A 16991-nucleotide genomic window follows, 5' to 3' on the forward strand; every position below is an offset into this window, starting at 1 on the left:
TACGTTCATATTCGTAATCGATGTCGACCATAGGTCCCGAAAAATGTTTCGCGCGTCAGTATTGAAGGATGTCCCTTCCATTTCGGGACATTTTTTTAAATTGATCGTTGGCACTTTAAAACGATATCTGAGATTTCCAAAGGTTCCGTAACATGTTTCCGACGGCAATATAGACGGAGTTTCCTTTTTTTTCTGGACATTTATGGGACATTTCTTCCAATTAACCGATTGCGTTCAAAATCGATATCTGAGGTGCCCAAAGGTTTCGAGACATGTTTCTGACGGCAATACCGAGAAATGACCTTTTTTCAGCAGGGTGGTGTAATGCAGGTAGTAAAGTAAGTACGCGGCTAAAGTATAGAATCTAAATATTGCCGTTGAAACCATATTTTGCACCTCAGATATCGATTTTGAATGCAATCAGTCACTTTCAAAGAATGTCACTAAAATGTCCCAAAACAGGACACCTTTCAATATTGCAGTTGAAAAAATGTTTAGAAACGTCTGTTTACCTCAGATATCGATTTTAAACGCAATCGGGTAATTTCTAGAAATGTCTCAAAAAAGGACATCTCTCAATATTTCCCTCGGAAACAAGTTTCGAAACCTTTGGGCACCTCAGATATCGATTTTGAACGCTATCGGTTAATTTTAAGGAAAGTCCCGAAAATGTTCCAAAAAGGACATCCTTCATATAGCCGTCGGAAACATGTTTCGGAACCTTTGGTAAACTCAGACACCGCTTTTGAACGCATTTGGTCAGTTTCACAAAAATGGCCTAAATAAAAAGGACATTAGGTAGGTACATACAAAGTAATCGTCAATCCGAATTGACGATTGAGGATTGACCGATCAATTTGAATTAACGATTAGTAATCGTCAATCTTCAATCAGTAGATTTAGAATTAGTTTCGTCAATCGTCAATTCGAATTGATCGGTCAATTCTCAATCGTCAATTCGAATTGATTTTTTGCCAACACTGCTATCATGTAACTGAACCACTTCATGTTTGGGCTCGTTTGATTCGTCTCAACAAGACCTTGGACACAAGTTAGTACTCAGGGTCTGATGATGGAGCTGGACTGTGGCCACGGGTACCAGTCTACCATGTAACTGAACCACTTCGTGTTTGGGCTCGTTTGATTCGTCGCAACAAGATCTTTGACACAAGATACTACTCAGGGTCTGATGATGGAGCTCGAAGGTGGCGACGGGTATCAGTCTATCACATAACTGAACCACTTCGTGTTTGGGCTTCGTGTTTGGTTTATCACCTAGTGTCAAACATCTTGTTGAGACGAATCAAACGAGCCTAAACACGAAGTGGTTTAGTTGCATGGTTGATTGGTACCGGTGACCACCTTCCAGCTCCATCATCAGACTCTGAGTATCACCTAGTGTCAAAGATCTTGTTGAGACTAATCAAACGAGCCTAAACATGAAGTGGTTTAGTTGCATGGTTGATTGGCTGATCATCACGACTTTTACACGTGGTGATAAACAATAGTGATAGTAAAGACGTCGATAACTGATAAAAGTGCATTTGCTTTGGTAACCGTTTAGGCGATAAGCGATAAATATACCAAGGCCGGAACCTTAATAGTGCCCTTTATGGAAAACTCCAAACGGAACCTAAATAATGTACTTATGGAAATTTTTGGAGCCCGTGTAAGCTAACTCTGCACCGACTTAGAATAGAACAAAATTCACTGCATCATTACAAACGTAGATAATATTTTCATAAATAATTCACATGCCACTCTAACTCTAAGCGCCACTTGCACCATCCCACTAATTCGGGGTTAAGCGGTTAAACCGTTAACCCAGTGTCAAATTGTACTGGTAACCATGGTAACTCCATGTTTAACTGGTTAATCCCGGGATAGGGGAATGGTGCAAGTGGATCGGGTTAGCGATTTGATTGCAAATGACATCGGGTTAGCGATATCATTGCTGTTGGTCCAAAGCGATACCCTTGGTCCGACTCCATGTGACTTTTCGTTCGCATTTGTCATCTCAATAGGTACCTACATTTTAATTTCGTCAATTGTCGATTGTCATCTTGGCTACCACAAAATTTTATTTGATCCCACGTCATTCTCGAATACCTAGGGGTAGCAGAATATTATACCGGGCACAACAGCAACACGTCGGCTCACCGGGGTCTCTCCCAGAAGTCGTCGGCAACGTCAAGGGTCTGCTAGGCTTCGTGGTAGAGTTGGGTTGGCAAGAATAGTGCCGCCAACCCACCAAGCAAAATAGGCGCATTAATATGACGTCGAGTTGCGGAAACCAATCCCGCGAGAACACCTATAACCTATCCCATCACGTATTGCCTTAACAGACATTGATTTTTTTTCCGAGGGATTGTTGGGATCCCCTGCCGCTTCTTTCCGCCATCACTCTACGCGACATCTCCATCTTAGATAGTTGGCAGTCCTTCAACTGTGCGTTTCTCCAGCAACTAACTGTTAAACCTTCAAGAAAACAGCGAATTTTACCTAATACCCATTTTCGGGCCATTTTAAAGGCTAATTAAGTAACCCCTTTGCGCTTTGGCGTGGCCGGCATCCATAGGCGATAATTCCTTAACTGAAGATCCGTCTAAAAATCTAGACCTCCAAAATCATAAAAAGTACCAACTATAAATAACGTAAATATTCGACCAATCAGTAATTGATAAAAATAAGCATCGTGGCGTAAGTCACGCAAGCCATGGTAATGACCTAGGATTCCAGAACTAAGTAATTCACTAAACTTTACAACATAATACCATAAGAAAACCAGGATAACTCAGAGCTCTCGCTAAGAACTGTTACTAAGGACTTAAGGGTCAAATAACTGTGGAGTTGTGGACGGTAGTAGAGTAAAAGAGTGGATAGAAACCGGTTTAAGAATATAGGGTCAGGTAACCTTATGTGACTTGTCAATGTATTTACGTATTAAGGACATTTATGGCACACGTTTTTGTAATTTTATACACAGACAATTTTATTGTTTCCTACAAATTACGATTGTCACGTCACGTATGCACGATACTTTTATTTCATGCCGTTGATGGTACTAACATATGGCCCTTATGCCTTATGCTTATGCGGTTGCCGTAAGCTTATGCGGACGCTTGTTAACATACTACTTTTTTGAGGAACTCCCAGTATATTCGTCTTTTGACAAAACCTAGGTAAATGGTATGAGTAGATACCTACTTATTATATTTACAGTAGGAGTGTTCGCAAAAGGATTTTTAAGTGTCTTAAATAACTTTTTTTTCTGTTTTACGTAATAAAAAATATACCTTTAAAAGCAATGTAACTCAGTTTCTTCTGGTGGAATAGGGCTGCGAAACATAATATCAGAATGGATAAGGTTCTATAACGATATTATCAAATAATATCCTTTTTCCCACAACGAAATCTCATAAGAAAACGGTCACGAATTCAGAACACTCATCCATTACTGGTTCCACACAAACACCTCAAGCAATCGTCTGATAACTCAGCAATGAATATCACAATATCCAGATAACCAAACGATATATCTACAGAATTCGATTTCAATTATATATATGTTAGGCCGTCTATTTACTTTTCAGTCATTCCTTCGCGAGGTCTCAAAGAGAGTGGTCGTGTTTAAAATATAGTACAAATATATTCGCGAGTGAAAATGGGGTGCTTAATAAATACAGTGATAGTTTTCCTACTTGTTGGTTTGACGAAGTCTTCAACGGTAAGTGGATTTGCTTTTTTTTTGAGATTTTTTTGGGTTAATTTGACGAAACAACAATTAAACAGAGTTAGCTAAGGTTTTATATGTCTTGTGTAATTATTTAATTATATTTATTTCGTAATTGGTATAATTAATATTTTTAAAGAAGTACGTAAACAACATATAGGTACACAAGTATACTTGAGTTATATAGCGGTTCAACTCAATTGTAGAGTAAAACAATACAATTGAAACGCGGAAAATTAGGTAACAATTTTCGGAAAAATTATACACGCCCTAATTATGCAAGCCCTTAGTTTAAAATTGTCATCACACAAAGCTAATTCAACAAAAAAATTCACATTCCTAATATTTTTCTATAATTCTTATAGAAGAGGGTAAACGTTAAAAATGTATTTGTTGACTAAGTATAAGTAAAATACTTGTAATTGCTGTCTGTAAACAAAACTAAACTTAACCACACTACTTTTATGTAACAAAGAATATATGTAGTAAGTATTACCTACCTACTAAAAATACTAACAACTTTAAACTTTGCCCACTTTTTCATGCTACCAACAAAATAATAGGACAACTTGGGATGTTTACGCATGCGGCATGCGTGATCACGTAGGTACCTACCTACGCATATTTATTATATTTGGGTAGGTACTCTTACAATTATCTTTCTCGTCACTGGTGAAGATCGTGACTTCGACGGAAGCTTAGGGATATACGCGTTCACTAAGGCTTTTATCTTTATAGTTACTTAACTATGGGGAATACTATTCCTCATAGGCTCAAATGACAGATGAGCAAGAGACAGATTGGTCAATCCAGGGTGGCCCAAAAATTCGTTGATATAATTTTTGTTGATCATTTATAACAATATATGAAAAATAAACTAACACATGTAATGTACCTAATTAAGTAGGTAGATAAGTTAATTTCTCTAAACCTAACATCAATTGCAGCACACCTACAGAGCTGGGATCGCGAGCAGCACCCAATGCAGCTTCGATGCGTGCGCGCAGCTCGTCCAGAATGCGGCTAAAGCTGTAAGTACTAAATATTTCCGATGTGGTGATCGAACTTATAGCAAAATCGAAAGTTAAACAGTATTTAAAAAAAAATACGTTTTACAAAATGAATTAAACTTTTACAAGTTTTTCCACGTATTTTAATGTATTAAAATGATTCAATGAACAATGAAACTTGAGGAGCAGTTTAATTACTAAAATCATACCAACATAACGTTGGTTAAATTAAAGGTTCCCCTATCTTTGGCATATTTTTTTTTGTAATAATTCTATTGTGCATAATAACTTTAGGCATAATATACTGTTAGCATAAACTCACTTGGTACTGGATTGTTGCGCATACGTGCTCTACGCATAATTTTTATTGATCGAAGTGTCTTTTGGCATAATTTTAATGTCCGAATCGAGACCTGGTATCTGTTTAATTTCGCATAATTTTATTTGTAATAAATTATTTTAGCATAATTCGCCATTAAGCATAATGTACTACAAGCATAAAATCTTATGGCATAGAAATGTTTTGCATACTTGCGAGAATCATATATGTTGTAGGCACAATATTTTTTGGCTGAAATTAATTCGCCGAATGTTTCGCAACTCGCAACTATTATTTCTCATAATTTCATTTCGCCGAATAATAACAGTTTGTTTTCATGGGGTCGCAGTTCTAACTTAACCTAACCCACTTTTCTGGCAACAGTTCGTTTTCTTGGGGGTCGCAGTTCTAACCTAACCTAACCCACTTTTCTGGCAACAGTTTGGTTTCGTGGGGTCGCAGTTCTAACCTAACCTAACCCACTTTTTTGGCAACATTTTATTTTCGTGGGGTCGCAGTTCTAACCTAACCTAACCCACTTTTCTAGCAACAGTTTGTTTTCGTGGGGTCGCAGTTCTAACGTAACCTAACCCACTTTTCTGGCAACAGTTTGTTTTCGTGGGGTCGCAGTTCTAACCTAACCTAACCCACTTTTCTGGCAACAGTTGGTTTTCGTGGGGTCGCAGTTCTAACCTAACCTAACCCACTTTTCTGGCAACAGTTTGTTTTCGTGGGGTCGCAGTTCTAACCTAACCTAACCCACTTTTCTGGCAATAGTTTGTTTTCGTGGCGTCGCAGTTCTAACCTAACCTAACCCACTTTTCTGGCAACAGTTTGTTTTCGTGGGGTCGCAGATCTAACTTAACCTAACCCACTTTTCTGGCAATAGATTGTTTCCGTGGGGTCGCAGTTCTAACCTAACCTAACCCACTTTTCTAGCAACAGTTTTTTTATTGGGCTCCGCATCTGCTCCGGCGCTACGGGCATAGCAGCCCCTTCGCCCTTGCGTAGCAAAGCGCAGGCGCTAATGCTATGTGCCATTCTGCTAAATGTAGCTTATGACAGATGCGTTTTAGATCATAAAAGTTATACCAAATAGAAAGAATCGAAATACGTTTTCTGCGATGTAAATATTCGCCTAAATCCTATTATTTATTTATTTATTTATTTATTTAGAAATTTAATTCAGGCAACAAGGCCCATATTACAAATACCTTACAGACTAACATACATATGTATTTTATAAACTTAAAACTAAACACTATTTAGACGATAAAACGGCGTGGCTCCGTTGCATCGGCTGCTCTTGTGTCGGATTCGGCAGTTTGCCCCGGAACCTCCGAAACATGACACCTTTCGGCCAGAAGTCGGCGCACTCGATGGTCTCCTGCAGCGGTCGCGGCACGCGCACCACAAAAGAGTTGAAGTGCACGTAGTGGCGCGATCGAAGCTGGAACACCCTCAGCGTGTAGCCGGTCTTCTGGTGTAGGTACATATTCCACCACTTCAGCAGCCGTGGCGGTATAATGCATGGTAATTATGCTAAACAGATTATGCAAATCACATTTCGGACATTTAAACAAACGCAAAATAAAATTATTCGTATCAAAAGTCGGCCAAAATAATAGTAGTCTATTTAAGATTCGGACTTGCAAACATTCGGCCTATTGCATATTATACAAACTGAAGCTTTCTGCAAATTTAACATTCGTCGAAATACATTTCTGCGAAATAGGTTATGCCAGATGCGTTTCGGGTCACGGAAGTTATGCCAAATAGACGGAACCCTAAATTAAAATCAGTCAAATCGATCCCTTTAATTACCCGACTACGGCAAAGCACTAAAGGAGGGTTATGATTTAATTTAGGTACCTAAAACACGAAATTAATACTCACTTTTCCAAATAATATTTGTACCTAACTATGTAGGTATTTAAAATTACCTTCATCGCGCTAAATAATGTTCGAAGTCACATTAGTAATATTTTAAATAAATACAATACAATACACTTGACAATATTAACATTGTTTGTTTACATAACTAACCTTGTTGCCCTTAATTACAATAAGACTTCAATTATGAGACTATATATTTAGGTAACCTAATCGTAAGATGAATATAACTCAAGGGTTATTTGCAATTAACACTTCACCTCCAGCTATATAAGTACCGCTATTAAATGTTGTTAATAAGTTTAATAACAAATAGTGTGAAAGGTCAAAATGTTGGTTATTTGTTGTTATTAATTTTATATGGGTGACCGACATTATCATATCATAGGTCTTTATATTGGGAGCTGAATTAATTTATTATTATGTTTCCTTTGAGATGCTTTCGGCCCCTCAAAGTGCCTAAGATAAATAATATTAGGCTTTTATTTTGCTTTTTATCTAGTAAAATTGTTTCCGGAAATGAAACTAGCTAGATTAATTTCTTCTAATTGTAGTACTGGTGCTCGACGCTGTCCCAGTACATGTCATCTTGAAACTTGTCATGGTCAATAGAGGTGACAACAAGGTGTCATCTATTGGGCAATGGCATGTCGAGCACTAGTACGCTTACCTTACACGCGTATTGTCAAAATCGTTAGAGCCTTTTCGAGAAATAATTATACTTTAAAAGAATGTAAAATAAAAGTTACTTGGTTCGGTAATATGGATACCGCGCGTTATACGGCTATTTTTCTTTTAGGTACCTAAATGTGTTTTTGTCTCTTACAGAATGTTGATATACTAGTGCTGCCAGTCCCTGAAGATATATCCAGATCAGTTCAAACAGATCATTTTGATGAGGTAAGTTATTATTTTTTATCATAATAACAATAACAAAGCCACTCTACCTACCACTACCACAGAATAATTAATAGTACTATCGTACAGAAAAGAAACTTCCTACAAAAACGAAGTTTGACAGCGGTTCAGGGTCGAATCATGCTGTCCCTTTCTAATATATGGCACTATCCCTTTTGGCAATTTAGGGTTGTCAAAAATCAAGTAATTATCTTATCTGTGGTCGTGCTCGCAAAAGGAAGTCTAGTGGTGCCACAGAATATATAATAGTACTAGGTACAGAAGACTCACTCCCTAACAAAACGCATCTGTTACGATCAGCACAGATATGGCCGCTAGGTGGCGACAGCGCCACGCGCGGCTTATGGCAAACCCCAAAATTGGGGCCGAACGGATGTACTTTTAGCTACCTGTAGCAAAGCGACGAAATCGCGGAGTGAGCCACGCCTGGTGGTGCCAACCCTAATAATTGCTCAGAGCAATGCTGAGCCGAGCGGAGCTGAGTTTGACCGAAGTCAGGAGTTTCGCACCCCTACACTACCAATAGCATAAACATGAAGCTTTGCATGAAGTATCGCCTATGAGTATGAGGCACCCCCATCCCCACACAGAGATCCTTAACATACAAAATACGCAAATCGCAGGTAAATACAACATGATGACACCTTTTGTAATTATTAACACTTGTAGGTTATTGTATCTACTTAGGTTCCATACCCTTCCATAGCTACCACTGCAGATACTTACAGTGTTGTCAACTTGGCATAAATGATGCCAGATCTGGCATATTTTCACTCGCTTTGGTACCAAAATTTTCCATTTAGAACATGGCATATTTTTTAGCATAATTTAGTCTAAGCCAAGTTTGCACCAACTTGGCAGCAACAATATGCGCCATCGTCTTATGTGGTTCATATTTTCATATGAATTTTGACTTTTGTGAACGGATGGACGTCGACGGACTATATGTATAAAGTTGTAAAAGTATATAAAGTAGAAAAAGGTGGCAAATTTGAAAAATGTATACTGTGTTTTAAGTGTCAAATTTCAAGTAACATTTTAGCATTTTTTGCAGCATATTTCAAAAAACTTTGGCATAATTTTGGCATAATCTACACATTAGTCTAGCATTTTTTTCAAAATCCGAGTTGGCAACACTGGGTACTTAGCATGTAACTTCTCATAAATTAATTTTTGCTATTTTAAATGTTTTACTTTGTATGTTAATGTTAATTTTCAACATGAAAAATAACTTAGCAAAATATAATATAACGATAACAAAGTCACTGACACCGTCAATGACAGTGATAAGTCCGACTTCATGTTTCACAGTTTTAAAAGTACGCAGATACTTTCAGGCTGATTAGAGTTTTAACTGTTCTTCCGCTAATCTAAGCTGGCCTCGTAGCCAAGATGCCAATCGCTTACGCTCCGTAGCGATCGAAATGCAACTGTCACTGTCGCGCTAATATAGAAGAGTGATAGAGAGACATAATGCTTTTCGTTGTCGAAGCGATAGCGATTGTAATCTTGGCTAGGCCGGCTGTTTCCGATATCCGACAACTATTGAGACAGTGTCCATAAATGGCACATCTACGTCACCTACTGATTAATCAATTTAATCACCAAAGACACGTTTGGTTCACGTGAACGATACCCTGATGACTTCTGTGCAAAATATTTAACAAATATAACTTATCAAACAGATAATAATCCATAAATAGTAATAGGCTTGCAAAATTTAAACAAAAACATGCCTACTAAATGCCTATCGTAAATTAAAGATACGGCAGTTTAACTATATGGTAAACATAATAATTATATTAAAAATAAGTACCTACGTACCATTATAATATGGTTACGTGGTAAAAGGTGAATTATTTAAACACCAAGAGTAAAGATTTTACAGCTACCTAATAAGTTTTTAGATACGAGCGTCGGTTCTATATCTTGAGCAAGGAAAAGATTTATAATAGAATCCAGTGGCGTCTTAGAGAATATAACCAAACGGAGTGGTCATTAACAGGCGTTCACCTCTGTCGAAAATAGGCGGCCAATGGTCAACCACATGTCAACCACATGTATGGACTGACGTTTATCTGACATGACGTACCTATACATTTGATGTGCCCCTCCCCCGCAAAATACGGCAGACTATTTTGTACCGAAAATTATAGACATGGCGTCGCCATTGGTTATATCCTCTAAGAGTGGCGTAGTTAGGTGTGGGTGAAGCGGGCCGTCGTCTACTACGGCCTCGCGCTCCAAGGGGGGTCTCGCCCGAGGCCCCTTCGGGCACAGTGAAAGAACAGGGCCTCGCAGATGCGACTTCGCCCACGGCTAGATTAGTTCACGCTACCCCATTGATAGAATCACTCGCTAAGCTAGTGATTTTTATTTATTTTGTTTTGTACATTTACCTACTTTTGATGTCATGAAAATAAGTTTTCTTTTTTTATTCAACAGGCAGTGAAAGTAATCTCGGGCTTAGCGAAGGACAACAAAATGTACATCGTGTCACATTTGTTGGAGAAGGTGCGATGCCAGGAGAAAACTGAAATTATCAGGAGTAACCTGGCGTTCGATCGTGAAGGGAGCGTCGTTTCTATGTAAGACATTTCAACGTAACAATCTAATAAATTACTCTTTAATATGAACTTACAGGCATAATCCAAAATTAACGTTGTCGGCAACTGCTCAGCGATTATAGTTGCACCAAGAAAAGTCTGCAGTGCAAGTATCATTTTATACCTCAAACTTCTATGAAATTCTGACGTATGAATAACACTTACACTGCGCGGGCTATCAAAGTCGCTGCAGACTTTTCACGGTCTGATTATACCTACTTATTGCTTAGTTTATTATTTTTAATGTTAGGTATATCCCGTATATCGATATACTGAAGAGATCTCCTCATTAGTCTATAAAACATTTGGAGAAATAAACTTTGCAAAAGGTTTATCTAATTATCCTAATTCTCTATAATCGAATGTTACTTTAGTATGTCTAATACATTGCTATAATAATTCTAATTGACATTCGTTATCTCATCGAAGCCTATGTTTAGCAGTGGACGTCTTATGGCCGAAATGATCTCATCGAAATAAAATATTTAAACTTCGAATGCAGTTTCTCCGTCACCTTGCCTTTTGTGTTTGTTAGAACGCGAAAAATATAAAGGGTTTATTAATTAAGTATTATATCTGTTTGTTTACAGCTATAGGAAGCCACTGGACCCCACTGCCACCTGTAACGTCACGGCCACCGAAACCACCTTCGTAACTGACTTCGGTGTCACATTCGGTTTGCTGATGCCAGAGGATTTGGTGCTGAGTAATCTGCAGGGGAAGAACTATGTAGTGGCTGGGGAGTGGGGATCAGAGATTCCAGCTCTTGCAGGTTAGTATTAATATGTGTTTCTAGTAAGGTTTATTGCAAATCCTAAGTCGCTGTACTTAAATAATTCTAAGTGACAAAGGAGGTCAAGTTTAAGTCCATGGTCACTGAAATAAACACCTTCAAACTCTTCGGTAACGCGCAGTTATTTGCCACCAGAGAATGATGTATGTATGTATGTATGTATGTAAACACTTTATTGTACATAAGACAGATTAAGATACAATTAAAAGAAAGTATACAATGTACAAGGGCGAACTTATCCCTATAAGGGATCTTCCAGTCATCCTTTGAGCAATTGAGAGTGATGATTGAAATATATAAATAATATAAAAAAATCATGCAAAATATTTAATTACTTTAACTAGGTACCGCATAAATTACCTGATAAAAATTCCCATGTTTAAGTCCACTTGCGGAGTTATTTTTAATGCAAAAAAATTACAATCTGCCTCTCATATTATCTACCAAATTACTCGTAAACCTACATTTGGAACATTCCACAGGTTTGACCAAAAGACCTCGCTTCCCTCGGTGAATTACATCAAACTAACTCCTCATATTTCCAGCTCCTCAATTCTTCAAATCCTGGGCCTTCACCACCAATGCCAACATGGTGTCGTCTTCCGGGATATTCTCTGGGAAGGCTGGAGAAACTGGCCATGGAACTGACTTCGTTGTCGCTGAACTGAAGAAGGATGGAAAAGGTAAAGAATGTAACATGCTCCATCCAACCAACAACTTCAAAATGGAGGTTCTCAATTCGCTGAGATCTTTGTGTTTTGTGTATGTTCCATGATTTATGAATAGTTTTTGGAAATTGTTTACATTTGCTTTGAAATGCACCATTTGGTGCAGTGGACCTACTGATTCCTACTGTTTTGTGAAGTTGGATCAATTATTGTTAAAATTTACAACTTAACGGGACTTAATCGCGTACCTATAAAATGATGATTAGCCAGTTTTTCACGCGCTTGAAACGTTGGAGGTAATTTCAAGTATATTTTAGAGGACTCTACGTTCCCAGACAGTCCAGTCCACAGTCCCGTTTTAGACAAAAAAATGTAAATGCCTACATTTACTTACTGTGGTTTTCACTCCGACCTGTCTTCTCCAGACGCCATCAACACTCCTATCGCCACCACAACTCCAGACGTTCAGGACCTGAGCCAGTACACCATCAAGCCCCTGGACCTTACAAACCAGGATGTGCGGGAGACGGTGTGCCATGGACAGTTCTGCTGCCAGTTCCATGTCAAGACCAGTGCCTCCGGTAAGTTAATCTAATGAACGCAGTGTTGTTACGAAAGCGACTGCAAAATGTCCTATATCCGTCACGCCCAGATTTGAAATTTAAATTCACGAAATTTAAACACACTGGCAAAATGCCAACAATTTTAAAATAATAATTAATTTAATTTTACATACAAGAATTTAGGCAATATTAATCAAAAACAGAAATAGTTATTTGTACAACAAGAGATCAAAGTTTGATATTTCTTCGAGTGCTTATTTTGAGTCCCGTGCAAGCGAAAGATTCTATAATAGAATCTAATTTACAATCTTGAGCGTAGTAAGGGACTCAAAAGCGCACGAGATGTAAATAATTTCGATCTCGTGTAGTACACACAATTTTTCACCGGAGCAGCAGTGAGAACACTGAGAACATACCTATTAGAAAACTTGAAAAATGAAATCCTCATTCTTCGTCACTTAATACCTATGCACTCATGTTTTCTTAAGATATACTAACAATTAAGTTTAATTACCGCAATCGAACACAAAAACAAAACGTAATAAATTTCAGTAAAATAATAGGTAATTATGGAAATAACAAACATCAACTGACACTTCAATCGACAACTTTTTTTTGTAAAAAAAAACCTTTGTAGATAAGATACGGTCCGAATTGCGGATACGTACTATTTGTGAACTAAATAAAAATTCTTAAAAGTAGAATAATTAATTTTGCGAGATAATCTGTGTATTTTTTTGTGTTAATTATTTTAATTGTACAATAAAATACATAAAATATAGTGTTTTTATCAAATCTTAAACAATATTTTTATTAATTAATTATTAAGAATTCTTACTGTGTTTGTATTATGTATGGCTGTTTAATAAGGTAAACGGGTAAACGTCCGAGTCTGACATTGAAATAATTAATACTGTAACAATTACTAATGAGTAAGAGTTGATCACTGGGACATTTACCTCAAGTATTTTTGCAATTGGCAGATTTGAAAACAGCTTAATTTGAGTTAAAACGATGTTTTTGTTGTATAAGAAGAGCAGGGCAGTAACAATAAGTGATTTAATCACAAATACAAATTGCATCAAATATGACTACAGTAAATATTATTATCTTCGTTTAGATGTAACATCAATATTATGAGTATAAGGACGTTTAACTAACGTATCAACAGTACCATCGTACGATACTTGGGTAGTGGGTACTAACAACACTCTTCACTCTTTGACCGTCAAAGACGTCAACTGACGCGCGTGGCTACAGCCCAATATAAACCTTTGCACATTCCGACAAGGTTCACTATGACGCGCCGTGCACGATATGCGTGGCCTTCTAAGCTGTTTGGACCATGGTACTTATTCTAAGCATCAACAAAGAGAGTAACAAGTTTAGTTATCTTTATATATTATGGTGACGTATGATCGCGCGCTCCAGTATCTATGAAGTACAATAACAAGTATATTAATATATGAAAAACATGTTAGGAAAACGATAATACTTGATAGAAATTGATAAGCTGCTCTGTTTTCCTATTTCGCAGTTGTTGTATACATTAATACAATAGAACAACCTTATTTTCAGGACCAAAAGGCTTGAATTTCGGCCTCGCCGCGTTTGAAGGCGTCCGGCATTACGGAGGTGGTCAAAACATCGGCACACAGGAGTGCGCTATTCTGCCCTGCGTTGGAAGCTTCAAGACTTGCGATATTGGGTAAGTTGAGATTTTTTAGGACTCTAAGGCTTGAACTTCGGCCTTGCCACGTTTGAAGGCATGCGCCATTACGGACATGGTCAAAACATTGGCACACAGAAATGCGCTCTTCTCGCCTGCGTTAGAAGCTTAAAGGTTCAAGTTTTTGATAAGAAATCCCGTATACCTATACTTAGAATGTATTTTTGGTCTAAATAGTTTAGAAACATCTAAATGGGTAACAACCCACATTTTGTCCAAATTGTGCCATAGGTTGTGAATTATACGATTTTGTATGTTGAACCAGGTATTATGTATAATTATAATCTGTAAGGTAAACTGTAACACTGTAAGGTAAATGTCCCAATTTTTGACACCCAATATATTTTTTAATTTAAATTTTATCTCATAATGACATAGAATTTTTATGTTAACTTCGGGTGTTCATTTATAATTTTGTTTATTTTCCACAGATCCATGAACAGCACCAACATCATATTCGACGAAATCTCCATCACTGCTAACTTCAAGCCCGAAGAATCTGCTCAGTTCCCGATCATCCTGTCAACTGACACACTGTCAAACAGCCAATTCCAATTTGACAGCAAACATGAAAACAGTACTAACCAAGTAACTGTCAAACTGTACGATGCTCAGAATCTTTTAAATTTCGGAATTTTCGGAAGAGATTTCTCTAAGGATTATGTAGAGAATACTGTGATCTATGATAATAATGATGGTTTGACGTATAAGATCTACGAGTACATTAATAGTGATGAGGTTCTAGAGTTCTGTGATTATGTCTGGATCCGATTGAGGGTACTTATTTTCGTTGTTTCTATTTATGTTTTGGAAATGATGTAAATTAAGTAGGTATATTATTTTTACAGAATTTCATTGCGCCTTATTTTAAAAATTAAATATTTATTAAATAAGTGGGTACTTTGTAATATGTTAATGTTTCAACGAAACGCAGTTAACAAACTTGAGAATTTAGTAAAAAAAAATCAGTTGGCATGCTTACGACTGTTATTACGTAGATAAACTTTTACCAAAAAATCAAATGGCATGTCTTAAATTCCTATTTATACATTTAATTTTATCCCGTGCCCAGTGTTATTTGTCGCAATGTATTTTCTTGAAGTTTTGTTTATAAGTCTACTCTTTTATTTATCAAAATATTTAGGTACCTACCTCGGTATGCCTGCCATACAATTCATAAAAAATGTTTTAATGGTTATCACACGCGTACTTCGACATATTTTTCAAAGCCTAGTAAAAAAAATACTAAAATTAAATTAAGTATGTTAAAAAATATATTCGAGAAAGACCAAGGTTAGGTTAAATACCAATACTTGTACATAATTTATTTCGGTAGGTAACTATTGTGTTGTTTTGGTAACGAATGTGACGGTGTTTTTTAAGTCACGTTTTCATTCACATTTAAGGCATTTGTAGTTTAGGTAAGCAAATTTAAAAAAAAAGGTATAGGTATGTATGTACATACAAAGACCTCATTAATTCAGTGTTTTCCATTTGGAAACCCCTAATTGTATGTTAGCGTATGCAAATGAAAATGAAAATGACTAGGTATGATATTCTAAGAATTCTGATTTAAGATTTTAAAGTACTTACTTGTAAGTACTTAGTTATCATAATGAATAAAACTTTCATTTTGTAACATTTAAGAATACCTATGTCCATAAACATATGCTTCATACGTAGCATGTACATACATGCTACAAATAATGTTATGTTAATCCTATGTATTGAGTAGGGAAAAGTACCCATTAATAGCACTTGCACCTCTTCGATAATCGGCACGGTAATCCTTAACGTAGATCCTGCAGAAAGTTGATACCAAAGTTTGGTGCCAATTAATGGGTATTTTACCTTACTTTTTTTTTGTATCTGAAAATATTAAGTTAAGTCAGCTGTGTAAATGGTGAGGAGTGTTTTTATGGTAAACGACTGAATACTGTGATATTAGATTATTAGATCCTATGCATGGGTGGAAAATAAAGATCGTTTAACATTTATATTTACTTTTGTTCATTAATTCATCCCTGTACAGTCGCCATCAGATATATCGGAGCGGCCAAGGCGCTCACAAATATCTGAATACGCCTCTGTTCTCAAGGCGATAGAGTGCGCGTTCAGATATTGTGAACACCATGGCCGCTCCGATATATCTGATGGCGACTATATACCTAGACCCACCTAGAAGTATAAAAATGACCCTGAATTAATTAGTATTATAAAATATGCTTAATTAATAATTTTATAAGGATAGAAATACCGAGGAATATTTAAATTATCAAAAAGTTTATTAATTAACCCATCTTAAGTTATAACTAAGTTCCTTAAACATAATAATAACTGTATTACCTATATTTATAATGATGTGAGCTTATTTAATGGCTAAAAACAAAAGGAATACCTACGATCAAATATTCACAATTCATAAAATAACGAATTATCCATTTCAAAATAAGCCTGTTTGGTTTTTAATACTAATTTCTGTAATTTTATGACTAAAATGATGATCACAAACAAGGTATTCAACTCGAAAAAATGATAAAATGTTATTAATTGTGGATTACAAACAAGTATTGTTTTTAATCTCCCTACTTTTATAATACTAAAGTGACTATAACCGAACTAAATATTAAAAGTTACTGACGACAGATTGATATCAAAAGCCTCATAAGCCATAAGGCTCAGCCATATTAATACAAGAAAAATAATCCAAAAAAATGCAATATGTATAGTGTAGACTGTACCACTCATGTCATTATCTC

The 16991-nt window shown here is 36.6% G+C and overlaps 2 protein-coding genes across 2 annotated transcripts in view; both read left to right on the forward strand.

The window, feature by feature from the left end:
• Positions 1–16991, forward strand: part of LOC134679533 (juvenile hormone epoxide hydrolase-like) — a 331027-nt gene that overhangs the window by 37247 nt on the left and 276789 nt on the right. The gene's annotated exons all lie outside the window — the stretch shown is intronic.
• LOC134679379 (vanin-like protein 1) lies at positions 3580–16231 on the forward strand. The gene is made up of 9 exons (XM_063538280.1): positions 3580–3727; positions 4681–4764; positions 7784–7855; positions 10319–10461; positions 11070–11251; positions 11818–11955; positions 12366–12521; positions 14082–14211; positions 14664–16231. Exons 1-9 carry the CDS (start codon positions 3665–3667, stop codon positions 15052–15054), a joined length of 1359 nt encoding a protein of 452 aa, XP_063394350.1. The 5' UTR covers positions 3580–3664; the 3' UTR covers positions 15055–16231.

This window comes from Cydia fagiglandana, chromosome 2 (assembly GCF_963556715.1).
Source record: "Cydia fagiglandana chromosome 2, ilCydFagi1.1, whole genome shotgun sequence".
Taxonomy (NCBI): Eukaryota; Metazoa; Arthropoda; class Insecta; order Lepidoptera; family Tortricidae; genus Cydia; species Cydia fagiglandana.

Excerpts from the sequence above, each read along its gene's own strand:
- LOC134679379 (XM_063538280.1), top strand. The coding sequence starts at position 3,665 with ATGGGGTGCTTAATAAATACAGTGATAGTTTTCCTACTTGTTGGTTTG. Across the intron at positions 4,765-7,783 it reads TCCAGAATGCGGCTAAAGCT|AATGTTGATATACTAGTGCT; the intron begins GTAAGTACTAAA and ends TGTCTCTTACAG. Across the intron at positions 7,856-10,318 it reads AAACAGATCATTTTGATGAG|GCAGTGAAAGTAATCTCGGG; the intron begins GTAAGTTATTAT and ends TTTATTCAACAG.